Source organism: Mugil cephalus, chromosome 4, assembly GCF_022458985.1.
Source record: "Mugil cephalus isolate CIBA_MC_2020 chromosome 4, CIBA_Mcephalus_1.1, whole genome shotgun sequence".
Lineage (NCBI taxonomy): Eukaryota > Metazoa > Chordata > Actinopteri > Mugiliformes > Mugilidae > Mugil > Mugil cephalus.
In genome coordinates, this window is record NC_061773.1 from 26,896,825 (window position 1) to 26,910,874 (window position 14,050).

The following is a 14,050-nucleotide window of genomic DNA, read 5'->3' on the forward strand; positions in this document are numbered from 1 at the left end:
CTAATACAACGCGCAGATACAGTAGTTCAGTGCCACCTATAGACTCCTTCACAGTTTGTAAACAGTGACGTATTTCGAAGGGGGCGGGGCTTAGCCGGAGGCAAAACATCTCAAACACTATAGCCTGTAAATACGGATTAGCATATTTCAATGGACTATTTTGGCAAGAATGGACGAGGAAAACACATATTTTAGAGAATATTCTAATACACTCACGCTCTGAGACCGTGAGTGTTATTTTTAAAAGTTGACTCTGACTGATGGGACTACATTCACTGACGCCTACACTCTCACTCACTGGATGGACGATGCAGTATATTGTCCTCCTCCAAAGTTTGTCTAAGGTGTTTATTGTCCAAAAAGGATTAGCTTAATGGTTATTGAATAGCTGCTAGTTGTTAAGTGCTAGTTGTAAAAATATCAGCTGATGGTTGTTTAAATACCAGCAGTAAAGGATCAGAAGACTTTTTGTTCATGATGTTTAATTCTTGGAGGAAAGAAACTCTGTGAAAGGAGAGTGTAGAAGCTGAACGAGAGGGAATTCGACAATTGGCACCAGAAGCTCCCTCAGATTTGGTTTTTGACATTGTTCTTTCATGCAATAAACCTTTTTTAAATGCAAGAGAAGACTCATCAGCGGTGATCACTTCTATGCTTCAGCACATCATTAAACAACAACGATTTGACCGAAGGAGAAGGAGGACACATAGGGGACAAAGTCTGTCCACAGCTCCCCACCAGTCAGTCAGAACGGAAGAAGCTGCAATAAAATAAACCATAACCTGGATGACTGAGAACCTTGATCCAGACATGTACAGTACATGAGCCTTATGTCAGGACCCCTTAGCATTAAAGTCCAGGGTCCTCCTGTCGTCTTCACCACTTCCTGTTTTATTTTCCAGCCTGGTCTCATCCTTGTATTCCTGTCTAGTTTCCCGCCGGTGTCACTGATGTCACTCGTCTTGTTAATTTACGTAGCAGCATTCCTTGCTCTGAGTGTGGCCCTGCGTTTGACCTGAGTTCTGACTTTTGTACCTCTGCCTGGGTTTTGGAATTTTGAAATGAATAAGCGGATTCTGTACCTGCGTGTCCACGCCTCTGGGTTCAGAACCTGATACCTTACAAACCAGCCAAGTCAATAGGATACTATGAAAACCTTAAACAAGTAGCGTCATATAGCTGCCTGTGTTATAAGTGACCATAAATAAAAGAAAAGAAAGTAAAAAGGCATAGGGTTAATTGGTCATTTCTACAAACTCAGAACTGAAAACCGTCTGAAGTGTATCAGGTAGTGCAGTTACTGAGATCTTGGCAAAACCAAAGACAAGTGCAAAGGAATTCTTTGACACGTTTTTTTCCTGAAGCAGTAAATCAAAGATAATTGCACCGCCTCAAGGCAGCTGCTGACAGCTGAGAAATTTGATGGAGGAAACGAAAAGCGTGACGATTTACTGAACATGGCTTAGACTTAGACCTGGGCTTCATTGATCACAGACATGGAGACCTGTTGGTCACAGTCGCTCAGTTTCACATAAAAAAAAAAATAGGACAGGATAAATGAAAAAGTGGAGATGTATTAACATGGACTTATCTGTTAGAAGAAGATGAGTTGTTGCTACCACATTTAAACAAGTGGCTTATGTAACCTACTGCTCAAAGACATAAGATCACATGGACAGTAAATCTAAAGAAAGCCATGAGGCCGTTTAAAAGGGACCCTCTGTGCTTGCACAACTTTACTATTCAGTCACTTCCTGGTATCCCACAGTAGCGGCTGGCCAGGGTTCAAATTACACATGCATGTGCATTAATTGTGGGTAAAAATAAGTAGTGGTGTTAAAGGGATTTCAGACAAATGAAACCCAAATATTATACTTGTGCATTTGTTTATTCAAGAAAATCTGCATTTGTACATGTCGGCTGCAAACGTATGTGAAGCCTTGATATTGTTGGTCTCAATCCACCAACTGGAAACACTTCTGGGCACTAATTCAGCCTTGACATTTACCTGTAAATGCACTTGCGAGATATGCAATATTGGCTCATTCTCTCAAATAAAGAATCCTACAGGTATAATATTTGGCCCATGTCAGCCTGCAGACTTATCCGGAATGTACCCCACCCCGTGCATGGTTATGAAAATGAATGAATGAATGAATATATATTTGCACCTCCTGGACTTGTGGGAAATTTGCTGAGCTTTGAGTGTAAAATAAATTCTTTGGCTTGTTATTTATTTACTAATTTCAGTCAGGTGCAGCGGTTGAATTAGGGCTGGCATTGGCCACAGGTAAAATGATAAACAGCCGCACCTTAATGGAGAGCATCCATGAATGTGATTCCTAAAATACTAGAGTAAGTTTGAACACAAGTGTTGAGAAGCTGAATGGACCACCGGGTTCACGGCTATAAATAGTCCTCACTATTCCTGGAACTTCACTGGCCAGTGTCTCACTGCGCAGCAGCTAAAGCCCCACGACCAAAGAGCCCTCTCACCTGGCCCCTGACAGCTGCGCGTTCACCTGGGAAACCCCGTTTAATTGCGAGGTCGTTGTGGAGTTATGAAAATCCACGGTTGCAGACGAGGGGCGGTTACGTGTAGCGTGCTGTTGGATAAAGAGCACGTTCTCGAGTTGCGTAAGTGCCACCAGTCACTCCCCCAACCCTGCAACCGCCCCCAGCTTCACTCAGCGCAGGCTTTGTCGCACCAGTTGTGATATAATCTCATAAACTCCCCACAAACTCCTTAACCTCCACCTCCTCCACCACCACCACCACCGCCGTGACTACCGGCTGCACAAACCGTCCCGCCCATCAACGCGCAGCATGTCAACCGAAAAAGGTGAGAGAAACATTTGTTGTTGGCGATTTATTTACTTGTTTACTTGCGCGGCGGGGATGTGTGAGAAACCCCTCAGTCAGTGTCCTGATTTCAGTTTTCCAGGATTCATTCAGCGTCACGCGAGGAGTTCACTGTGAAGTCAGTGCGCGTGTACGGACCAAATATAAAGCATGGTGCCAAAACATTAGGTACACTAGAGAAAACGAATGCATTGTAATGTAGAATTCCTGCTTTAAATCTCAGCTTGTGTGTTGTTTTTTATTGACATGCTTCTTATTTTGACATTTTATTCCTTGGACTGGGCTAAAAAAAAGCGTTTAGCGTTTTATCCAATGTTTATTATTATTATTATTATTGTTAAAGTATGTATTTATTGAATTATGCGTGACGTATGTAACTTTTATCCACCACAGTCACAGATTCCATTCACCTGTGGACTCCTGTGTGTTTTTACTTACATTACACTGTAAATTTTCTTGTGTATAGCAAATGTAGTTTTTATAGCTTTTAAACCAGAGACCTGTTGAACTTTTACACATGGCTTCACATAAAAATAACAGACAGACGTGACATTGGCGTTAGTCTGGGGGGAATCATTGCTTCCACCATCAGCCACATGATGAATGATATCTGCGTCAATAAGTCAGATAACTGAGAAAACATTAGTGTTTAAAGTTGCACCCCTGCATGAAAAGGCAGGAGGGAGAATGGCTGATTCACAGATTTTATTTTATTTTTTTATTCCCCAGTTCCTGACACCCCAGTGGAGGTTATTGTGGATCTATTAACAAAAGCGCGGGACATCGCTGCAGCATGTGGGACCGTTCCAGAGGAGCTGATCGGCCACTTGCAAAGAGCTCTGGAGATTTCCAGCGGCCTGGATGATTACCTGGAGAAAATGACCACACAGGAGAGTGAACCTCTGGCGGAGCTTTATAAGTACGTCTTCACCTCCTACGCATCAATATTCACAGACCAGAAACATGCAAAGTTAATGTAAACGCTTAATTAACTCTGATTTACTTCTAGAAAAACTATTTCTCATGACTGGGATCGAGTCCACAAAGAGGGAAAGACCATGTTCCGGCTTCCCAAGGAGTGCATCACTGGACACGTTGAAGGTTGGACATTAACGTGTCTCATTGCCATTACACACTGATCAGCCACAACATTAAGACCACTACTTCATGAGCAACTTACAAAATAATGAAGTGCACTGAATTTATCTGGGTTTGGTCTTGTACGAGCTACATTACCTTAGCTTTAATCTTTTATTTGGTGACAAAACAGCATATATATTCAGAATAATGAAAACAAATGACTAATTCCATAAGTTATTTGCACGACACACAGCTATTTATTCAAGTAAATAGTCAGAGAAATCTGGAAAAAGTATGGAGCTTTGAAATTGACCGAGAAACTTTTGGACCTGGCATTCATTCATGTGGATCTAGCACCCATGTAGACCAGACCAGACACCCCCACCCCATAACAGTGACACTGCTTGATGGCAGCAGGATGCAGCCTGACACAGACACACACTAAAACGCTTGAGGATCCAACATCCAACCCCCTCAGAAGGTCCATGTCCATTCACTCATGAGATACCACAAGGGAGACCTACACAATACTAGGAAGGGGGTCATAATGTTACGCCTGATCAGTGTGTCCTCACCTGCTGATGACCTGCTGTCTGGTGGGTTCTTTCTTCGCAGGCCAGACCCTGAAGATGCTGATCCACATGAGTCACGCCAAGAGGGTCCTAGAGATCGGGATGTTCACCGGCTACGGAGCTCTGTCCATGGCCGAGGGCCTCCCAGAGGACGGTCACTTAGTGGCCTGCGAGCTCGAACCATACCTCAAAGAGTTTGCTCAGCCCATTTTCGACAAGTCTCCACATGGAAAAAAGATCACTGTGAAGACTGGGAGTGCCATGGAGAGTCTGAAGGTGAGGAGGTGGGTGGGGGGACGGGAGGACGGGGGTTGACTCTCCATGACATACTGTGAGACACGTGGCCAGTTTTGTAATAATGTTATGTCCCATCTAGGAGCTGGCTGCAGCCGGGGAGCAGTTTGACATGGTCTTCATTGATGCTGACAAGAGTAATTACATCAACTACTACAACTTCATCCTGGACAATAATATGCTGAGCTTGGCAGGAGTCCTCTGTGTCGACAACTCTCTGTTCAAAGCAAAGGTTTACCTTAAAGATAGCAAAGACAGCAACGGGCTGGCGCTCCGAGACTTCAACCAGTTCATCTCCAATGATCCACGAGTGGAGCAGGTAACACACAAAGCTTCCATCCTTCATTCATTCATTCATTCACTGGTTTATGTTTCTCACGTTTTAAAGGTGCCTCTCTTGTTTCAAAGGTCATCGTCCCTCTTAGAGACGGCCTCAGTCTCATCCGTCGGGTGTCTATGGCCCCTGAAGGCTCACAGTCTCAGGTACAGCTCAGCTCACTGAGGTGACGTCCTCTTAGCGACGGCGTCGTTCTCACCGATAACACCCGCTGCTTTATTCTGCTCCATCAGTTCAAGATAACGGACGACGAGGTTTTCCGCGGGGTCAAAGGGCGCTCCATCCTGGACCGGATGCGCCTGGATGGAAAGGTGGCCTATGTGACAGGTGCTGGACAAGGCATAGGCCGGGCGTTCGCCCACGCTCTGGGCGAGGCTGGAGCGAAGGTGGCCGTCGTGGACGTGGACCAAGTTAAAGCTGAGACAGTCGCTCACGAGCTCTTTCTCAAAGGTACGGACCGATGACACAGTTTACTCAGTTTAAAGTCCGACTGGCGGGGTAGACCAGATGAAACGCAAACATCAGGGTTCAGATTGGAGGAGTGGCAGGTTTCCAAACGCTGGTTATTATTCTGGAGATCAGTGGCGCCGTTCGAAATTTTGGGCCCCACCTCCTCATTGTGAAGGTCTGACCGTGTACCATTCGTTCATTTGGATTTCAGTTCAGACCAGAAAATCTATAATATGGACCTATCAAGACTTTTTTGCTGTTGTGAAATTTTTCTAAAATTTTAATTTTCATTTAGAAAATCAAGGTCAATGAAGGCACCATATATGGTAACTTGCCCTTATGTGGTAAAACTCCAAGAAGTTTATGTATAAGAAATACTAGAAAAACACATAGAAGGTATTTTATACCATTAAAACATAACATCAGAACATATGTGCTGTTACAGATACTTGTAAACATACACATAACAACATTGTTTACACATGTACAAATATAGACATTAGGCCACTGCCTGTGGTACTGAATGAAGCAGTTACGCTCAACGTTCATGTAGAGGTGGACCTCTACAGAGGTGGACCTCTCAGATGACATCAGTGGTCTTCAATAGCTGGAGGGTCAGTAATTCCCACATAAATGAGGACGACCATCTCTGTCCTTCTGTGTGGTCTACAAATATTTTTGATACGTGATACGCCTAAAACTTGTGGAGTTTTTCTTTCTTCATAGTAACCTCCTCTGGGTTTAACTACATCATGGCAGATAAGAGGCATTAAAGGGGGGTTAAAGTGAATAATGCAAACTGTTTTTTATTTTTTGTTACTTCTTCTAAATAAAAGCAAAGTCTGATTAAGGAGTAAATACATCCCAGAATACATCTACACTACAGGCGCATTGGGAAGTTTCTCTACCCAATGCCTTTCTTAAAAACCAGCATGAGTTACATGAAGAGTCACAACTTCAGTGCAAAAGGAAAAGGAATTAGTCACTTTAACTCTTTGTCTTGTTGAGTGTCTCTATGCAAATATCCCTTGTGGAAGGAACGCTTCGTACAGGCCGTGCTGTTGTTTAAGCAAAGTCTAAGAAAGAAAAACTCAAATATCTTATAATTATAGTAAAAGTGTCTTCTACCAAGTTACTCTTTATATAATAATCATGTTTATTTTGAACTTTTGGCCTGTAGTGTGTGTGTGTTTTTTTTTTAATTCATTGTTAAATTCAAACATCAAAGAGGAAAAGTATCGGCCATTTTCAAAGGTATTCATTTATTCATTTAAAAATATGGAAACATTTGCGCACTTTCCTTGACTTAAACATGTTTTAAGTATTACTTCTCTATCTTTACTGACCAGCTCATTTGGTGCGGTTACGAGAGAATGTGCAGGTTCGTCACATGTCGTAGTCGGCACATGTAAAGTCAAGTTGAGCTTGGAGTCTGCCAGTGGCAGGTTTTTCTGCTGTTAGCTAATTACTGCTCTTACATGATTCTTACATGAGACACCAAATTCTTCCTGCATGAGATTTCACGCCTCATTTGAAACACTACATTTCATTAAGTGTCTCTTTAGAAGGATCAGTTTCAAGCTGCAGATGAGAGCCAGTCATCTTGGATCTGCATCTTAACATTGGTGAATCTGTGAGGATTCGTTAAATGTTAAAAAATAAGCACGTCTAGCATAAATACCTTCCAGCTGGGTCAGTGTATTTAAAATTTGAGTTAAATGTTAAGTTTTGAGGCGTGAGCGCTCTATTATTTGGGGCCACCAGAGGGCAGCATACTAAAGGATAAAATGACTTATGAAACGTGTTTTTTCTTCTTCCAGGATGAAATAACCCTATTTGAGGTTACATTGTTCATTTTATTATTTTTTTCTGTATTTTTTTTTGTATATTTAATGTAATATAATCGTTAAACGTGTCTTATTAACTTTCCCAACCATTATTTTCTTTGCTTTTTATTTATTTTTTTAAAACAGGTATCAATTCCATTGCAATCACAGCTGACATCAGCAAACCAGAGGATGTCCAGAAGATGATCGACACCGTCGTCTCCAAATGGGGAGCGATCCACATCGCCTGTAACAACGCCGGCATCAACATGAACTCTGCCAGCGAAGACACCAGTCTGGAGGAGTGGGACCAGACCTTCAGTGTGAACCTGAGGGGCACCTTCATGTGCTGCCAGGTGTGTAAGATGTTAAAGCCAGAGACAGTTTACGAGTGTTGTTAACTATAAATATTAAAATAAAATGAATTGAAGCGGGATTCATTAGTCACAAACAGCCGTGACAAACGCTGCAGAATAATTGCAACCAATTGGTTTATGTTTAGGTAGAATATAAAAAAAAATGCTTTTCATGAAACTCTGCACAAATATTTATGAAAACACGTTATTTTTTGTATTAATTTTCAATGCAAATAAAAAATCATGAAGCAGAGATCAAATTCACCAAGAGGGAAATGAAGAAATATCCTACTGTTGCTTTAAAATGTTTATATTTTGTACTAAAACAACTTGGGAAGAAAATCACAGGCTAGGACAGTTCATTTAAAATGATTATTCTATGTGCACTGAACAAGGAATAAACATTTGAATGAAACAACTGCTTTACTATCATATATATGATTTTCATGTAGAAAATCATATAAATAGAATAATTATGGTACATATGGCAACACTGCCTCATACGCAGCTTTGTGACAAGTAATAATTTATTTATTTATGCTTTAAAAACAAACTTTCTTTTGGATTCAGTGTTAAAATATCATAAAGACATTTCCGTCATAAGTGATCACGTATTCCTTCCTTCAGCAGTCTATTTCCATCAGAAGTAGACGACCTAATTACTGAACGTCCTACCAGCTTGATTTCCTTCGGAGTAACTAAATTTAGTTCTAAATTATCTAGTTGCTGTCAGACGTCTATATGCACGACCCCTTTAAAATCCGCCCGAGTAAACCACAGATAAACCGCTGTGTTTTCGTGTTGGTCTGCAGCTTAAAGTGTTTTTACTATGACACGGTACCGGTGCCTTAATAATAATAATAATAATAATAATAATAATGATAATAATGATAATAATAAGGTGTTTAATGTGTCTCCTTCCCCTCTGGATCTTTGCCTCAGGCAGCAGGTCGAGTGATGTTGAAACAAGGATATGGCAAGATTATCAACACCGCCTCCATGGCCAGTCTAATAGGTGAGTGATGATTCCATTTCTCCACTTTCTCTCTGGAGCCCCTCCATGTCTGCTTTTAATCTCTCCATTTGGCGTGGAGAGTTGGGCCGAGAGGAGGAGGAGGAGGAGGAGGAGGAGGGGGAGAATGGAGAGTTAAATACATTTGTGGCGTACGTATGTGCAGGAGTACACATCACATTAAATAGGTTTTATCATCCGAAAGAAAGAATTATTTTCTTTCTTTTTTATGAGAAACTTGAGGTGAACCTTCACGTTTAAAAAAGCAGGATTAGAGAGCTTTTCTCCTCCTCGTGCGACTTTTCCCCCAGTTAAACCGCCGTATAGAGGAGCATCCGCATCCCCTGCATACGTGAGGTGTTGTGATTGCGTCTCACGGAGGCAGTTTTGCATCATAATAAACATCCCGTCTCTGCGGAGCTGTCTGGAGGATGTGGAAGGCAACCTGAGGTCCAACTTGGTAGGGGAGGGGTTGTTCCTGTGCAGCGGCAGAACCCCAGCCTGTGCCAGCGGCCATGTTTGAACAACGGAAGACACTTTTAGAGTTTAGTGAGAGCCTGGTAAAAAAAGAAAAGAAAAGAAAAGAAAAAGCCTTGTAAGTCACTTGCAGCGCCGGTGTAATGATCCTCCTCCTCCAACAGGTTCCTCCTCCAGAGGAACAGCAACACTTCATCAGCAGTATAGTCAAACCGCCAGTAAAGCTCCGTGCCATATGGGCCCCAGTCCCGACTGCAGGGGCAATCTGTAAAACAGGAGCATGCTGGTAAATAGAGGCCAGCATAAAGAAAATGATCAATTACTCACATTACGCTCAGTCCTTCAGGAATTTACTTTATTGGTCTGGACATCTGTTATAATATTGTCATAATGTGTAATCAGATGGGACCTGTTCTGGCCAAGTGGTAGCCCCAAAATACGGCCGTAAATGTCCAATTAAAATGCACAATGACAGCTTTTTGTCCATCTGCTGAATAAAGTGTACCCCGCTAACACCTCCCCCCTCCCCTCCCCTCCTCTTCCTTCCTTCCTTCCTTCCTTCCTCTGTGTTTTATTTATTTTTTCTTTCTGAATGATGGCCAGCCTGAGATCACAGACTCTCAGACAGGAGATATCTAATATGATTTTGTGGCAGCGTGATGACCTTAGTGAGGGATTTGTGCAGATCTCGGCTGAGATATAGTAACGTCCATTAAAACAGCAGCGCCGTCCTGGGAACAGAGTGCATCATTTGAACTCCTTATCTGCCCAGAAGAATTTAAGATGTAAAGGCGCGCCTGATAAAGAGCATGTTTTCACCCTCTTGAAATGGGCAATAAGAGGCCGGGTGAATGTTAAAGAGGGCTTTGGAGAATGCTCTTCTCCTGCCTCCTTTTTCCCCCCTTCTCTGGGGATTACTGCTCTTTAAGACGGCGAAAAACATCAATGCACGTTTATTTAAAGGATGAAGGCATTTTCTGAATGGTATTTTGGGGCCGTATCATCAGGTCTTGAGCGAGGATTAGCGCTGTTAGGCATTTTGAGCTGTGTTTCCTGTCCTGATAAGTCGGATTTCACCTTCAATCTGCGTGTAAGCCCTGGGCTCTGCTCCTCCTCTTCCCCTCTCAGGTCCTAGCCTTCCCTTATCCAGCCCAGCCCAACCCGGCCTTACCTTCCTCTGCTATCTGGCCACACTCCTCCTCCTCCTCCTCCTCCTCCTCCTCCTCTTCCCTGCACAATCCCACTCAACCCTCCTCTCAGCTACGATTTGTCCCACCCTTTAACATGTTAGTTTTTCATAACTTTACTTCCATCTTGCACGTTTTTTTCCTCCTATGCTGTGAACGATGTGTATGTGTGGATGCTGCAGCCTCTTTTTCTCCCCAGGAACGGTCTCTGCCTTCTCTGCAGCTGGCCGGTATTTATCATCCGCGGTCTCACACTGAAGCCATTTGGCAGTCAGATCGGCGGGTGATGGGGTTAACTACTAAAGTTGTATGTAACTTGGAGCCTTCCTTGTGATGATTAATCAACCAGCACAAAATGAGCCCCTGTCCCGGCATCCCATGCAGCGTGCAGCATCTGTGATGGTCAAGGCAAACAAATGGCTCCCTGCCTTTGTTGCTGAGGACAGAGCATAACCGGACATTATAAGCAATTAATTTTACATGGCTCCATCCGCAGAGTCCCCAGCAGCTAATGGAAGAGCTTTTATGTAGGATGCACGAAAAAAAAAAAAAAAAAAGAAGAAAAACTGCATGAGCTGAAATATAAAGGGTAAAAGGCTGTTAGCCCTCTTTAAGAACTTTCTCTTCTTCTTAATGGGTATAAATAAACCAAACTGATGTTTAAAATGTGTGGTGCTGGTGGAATGAAGGTGCAAAATGCTGATTTTCTTGCAGTGCCCCATCCTCAGAAGCAGCTTTCCTACAACACGTCCAAAGCTGGAGTTGTCAAACTGACTCAGACCCTGGGAACTGAATGGATTGACAGAGGGGTGCGTGTCAACTGCATCTCACCGTAAGTGCTGCGTCTCGTCTTCATGTTCTTTTTGTGTGGATGCAAGTGATTGAGCTGCAGGAGGAGGAGGAGGAGGAGGTGGTGATTAGCGTCCATAGAATGAGCCCCGTTTGAGAACGATGCACTAATTTAAGTCCTCAAACAATGCATCAGTGCTTAATTAGATGACGTCTTGAGGGATGAATCAACCGAACGCTCGCTCTAATTGTTCCGTTCGATTAGGGAATCGAATTTGCAACCTCACTCCAAGTGTCGCCCCGACAATAGCGGCTTGTTTGTATCTATTTGTCTGTGAAGCTGAGCAGCAGCAAAGAAAGGAGGAGAACACGGGGAGGGATGTGTGTTGTTGGTGGTGGTGGTGGTGATGGGGGGTGAGTGTTAAGTGGAGCATCTCTTAGCCCCAACCGTCCCTGAGCAAATCCGTCCAGTGGCACTGGGCGAACCAGGCCCAGTCACAGCTCCAGAACAAAGCCCTCACACACTCACTCACACACACACACTCTGCTTTATTTATCGGCAGCTTGTTTGCTAATTTTAATTTGCAAAGAAGCAATTCTCTCTGTCTCCCCTCGCTAACCGGGTGTCTCAATGGGCCGCTGATTTCTTTGAAGTGACAGTCGGTAAATATGCATAAAAAAGGGACACAATTAGCGCTCGCGAGGTTGACTGGAGCCTGATTCCATTGGCAACTTTAGCCGCAGCGGTGATAAGCTGCATTATCTAGAAAATTGGCTGAGGGAAAACAGTACCTCTGATTGCCAGGAAAAGGTTCCAGATAACGGGGCAGCTGAAGAGAAATATAATTGAGGTGGAATATGTTAACCAAGGTGTCACACGCTCCTTGGAAGTGCTAATTTAGCCAAATGTTGGAATTCTATATCAAGGCGACCGGGATGCGCTGAACAAGGATTCGGCCCCTGTGGCTTTTAGTCACTGTCACACCTTTTGTGCAGGAAGTCAGAAGTCGTCTTGTGTTTGGGGAAACCGGAAATGTTGACGTCCTGTGGTGGAAATTCTCTAAAAGAAAACACTGCAGACGTGAATAATCACACAAAACTGATAAAGTATCAGAGTATATTGTAATTACACCTCAACACACAGAAGTGGCAACAGAAAAACATTATAGTGTTGACAAAGACAGATTATGATACGATTGGCTGCTTCCCACAGCTGAGAATACACGAAGACGACCATAACTGAACCACGTTCCTGTCACACAAAAATAGGAAAAGACCTCCTTTTATCACGTCAAGCATGCAGCCAGCGTCTCCTCTTACGTCTAAGGAACTTAAATCATGAAGAAGGGGATAATAATAACCTAAATAGGTTGAAAATAACACAGTATGTCAGGAGTCTTCAATGTTTTTCAGGCCAACGACCCCCCAGACTGACCTAACCTAGTGCTATTTATAAATATACATTATTATTATCATTTTGCATTCAGTATTGAGATATCAGTTATGTATTTAAAGAAAATTTGTGGGGGGGAAATTAAAAAAAAGTCTAATCAACCAAAGATTTTGCAACCCTCCTGCAGTACCTCCGCGGGCCCCCTAGGGGTCGCCTGTTGGAGACCTATGCATTGAGAAGAATGAACCATTCTTTGAATTAATGATCAACTAGTAACTCAACTTCTGCAATATTTATTCAAGCTCTGTGATATGAGACAAAACCAAAAGCATAATTTGTTTTCAGGTACGTTTCACCTTCAGCATCAAGTATTTTTAATACAAAGAGATCCGTTTATAACGAGTAGTTAACCAAAAGCTACGAGCCTGACGTCCCCTCGTGCCCCTGAGATGTGCCAGTCATTAAAGTCCCAGAGTAAATATCATCAGAGATGCAGTGCCACGGCCTTTCTTCAGAGGATAATTGGGTTTATTTTTGTCACCGCGGTGGTGGCTCTGAAACACGACGCTGTCACTCCTGGCTCTGAACTGTGATGCCTTCTGATTTCATTGTGGCTTTTTTTTTCTTTCTTCCTTTCTTTCTTTCTTTCTCCCCCACTCACTTTGTCTGTCTCTCTTTTCAGGGGGATCGTTGACACCCCTCTCATCCACTCGGAGGAGCTGAGGCCTCTGGTGCAGCGCTGGCTGTCAGATATCCCTGCTGGTAGACTGGCTCAAGTGACAGACCTGCAAGCTGCAGTGGTCTACTTGGCATGTGACGCCTCCGACTACATGACAGGGCATAACTTAGTCATAGAGGGTGGGCAAAGTCTGTGGTAGAAAGGGGTAGATGAAGAGATGGAAACTTTTTTTTTTCTCTCCTCCTCTTCACTCTCTGTGGTTTCTTAGATTAAAGAAATAGGTGGCACTCCTTCTGACACATTCACCGCGGTGTTAAATGCTGCTGGATGTGGTCCTGTAGAGGTTCAGATTGCTGTCCTGTGTGTTGCTGCTGTGGTGCGCTGAACTTCCTTTACCTCAACACGTATTTGAAATCAATTACAAGCCTGAGAAGATTACAGCGAAGCCCAGGATAGACAGTTTGATACATAACGCAGCTAAATACATTCCAGCAAAAGTTCTCTGAATAAAATCATATCAAGTGAATGTGTTTCTTTTTTTTTTTTTTTTTGCATCTTAAGTGAAATGTGTTGGTTTGAAGCCATCAGCTTTCCATTCACACCTTGACTTCTAGGCTCCTGTGCACCGTGCGCAGGGTTACGGCGCCCCCCCCGCTCTGCCCCTCTTTCTTCCCTAATGGTCCCCACGAGTGGTGCTTGTGAGCGCCATCTTAATTGCTTCATTAACTGTTTGCGT

The 14,050-nt window shown here is 43.2% G+C and overlaps 1 protein-coding gene across 1 annotated transcript; it reads left to right on the top strand.

Annotated features, from left to right (window-relative positions):
• The first annotated feature begins 2,600 nt into the window (after positions 1-2,600).
• On the top strand, positions 2,601-13,840 carry zgc:113054 (uncharacterized protein LOC541322 homolog). The gene is made up of 11 exons (XM_047584189.1): positions 2,601-2,842; positions 3,592-3,781; positions 3,872-3,963; positions 4,558-4,790; positions 4,891-5,127; positions 5,217-5,291; positions 5,379-5,595; positions 7,569-7,777; positions 8,720-8,792; positions 11,168-11,285; positions 13,318-13,840. Exons 1-11 carry the CDS (start codon positions 2,827-2,829, stop codon positions 13,511-13,513), a joined length of 1,656 nt encoding a protein of 551 aa, XP_047440145.1. The 5' UTR covers positions 2,601-2,826; the 3' UTR covers positions 13,514-13,840.
• The last annotated feature ends 210 nt before the right edge of the window (positions 13,841-14,050 follow it).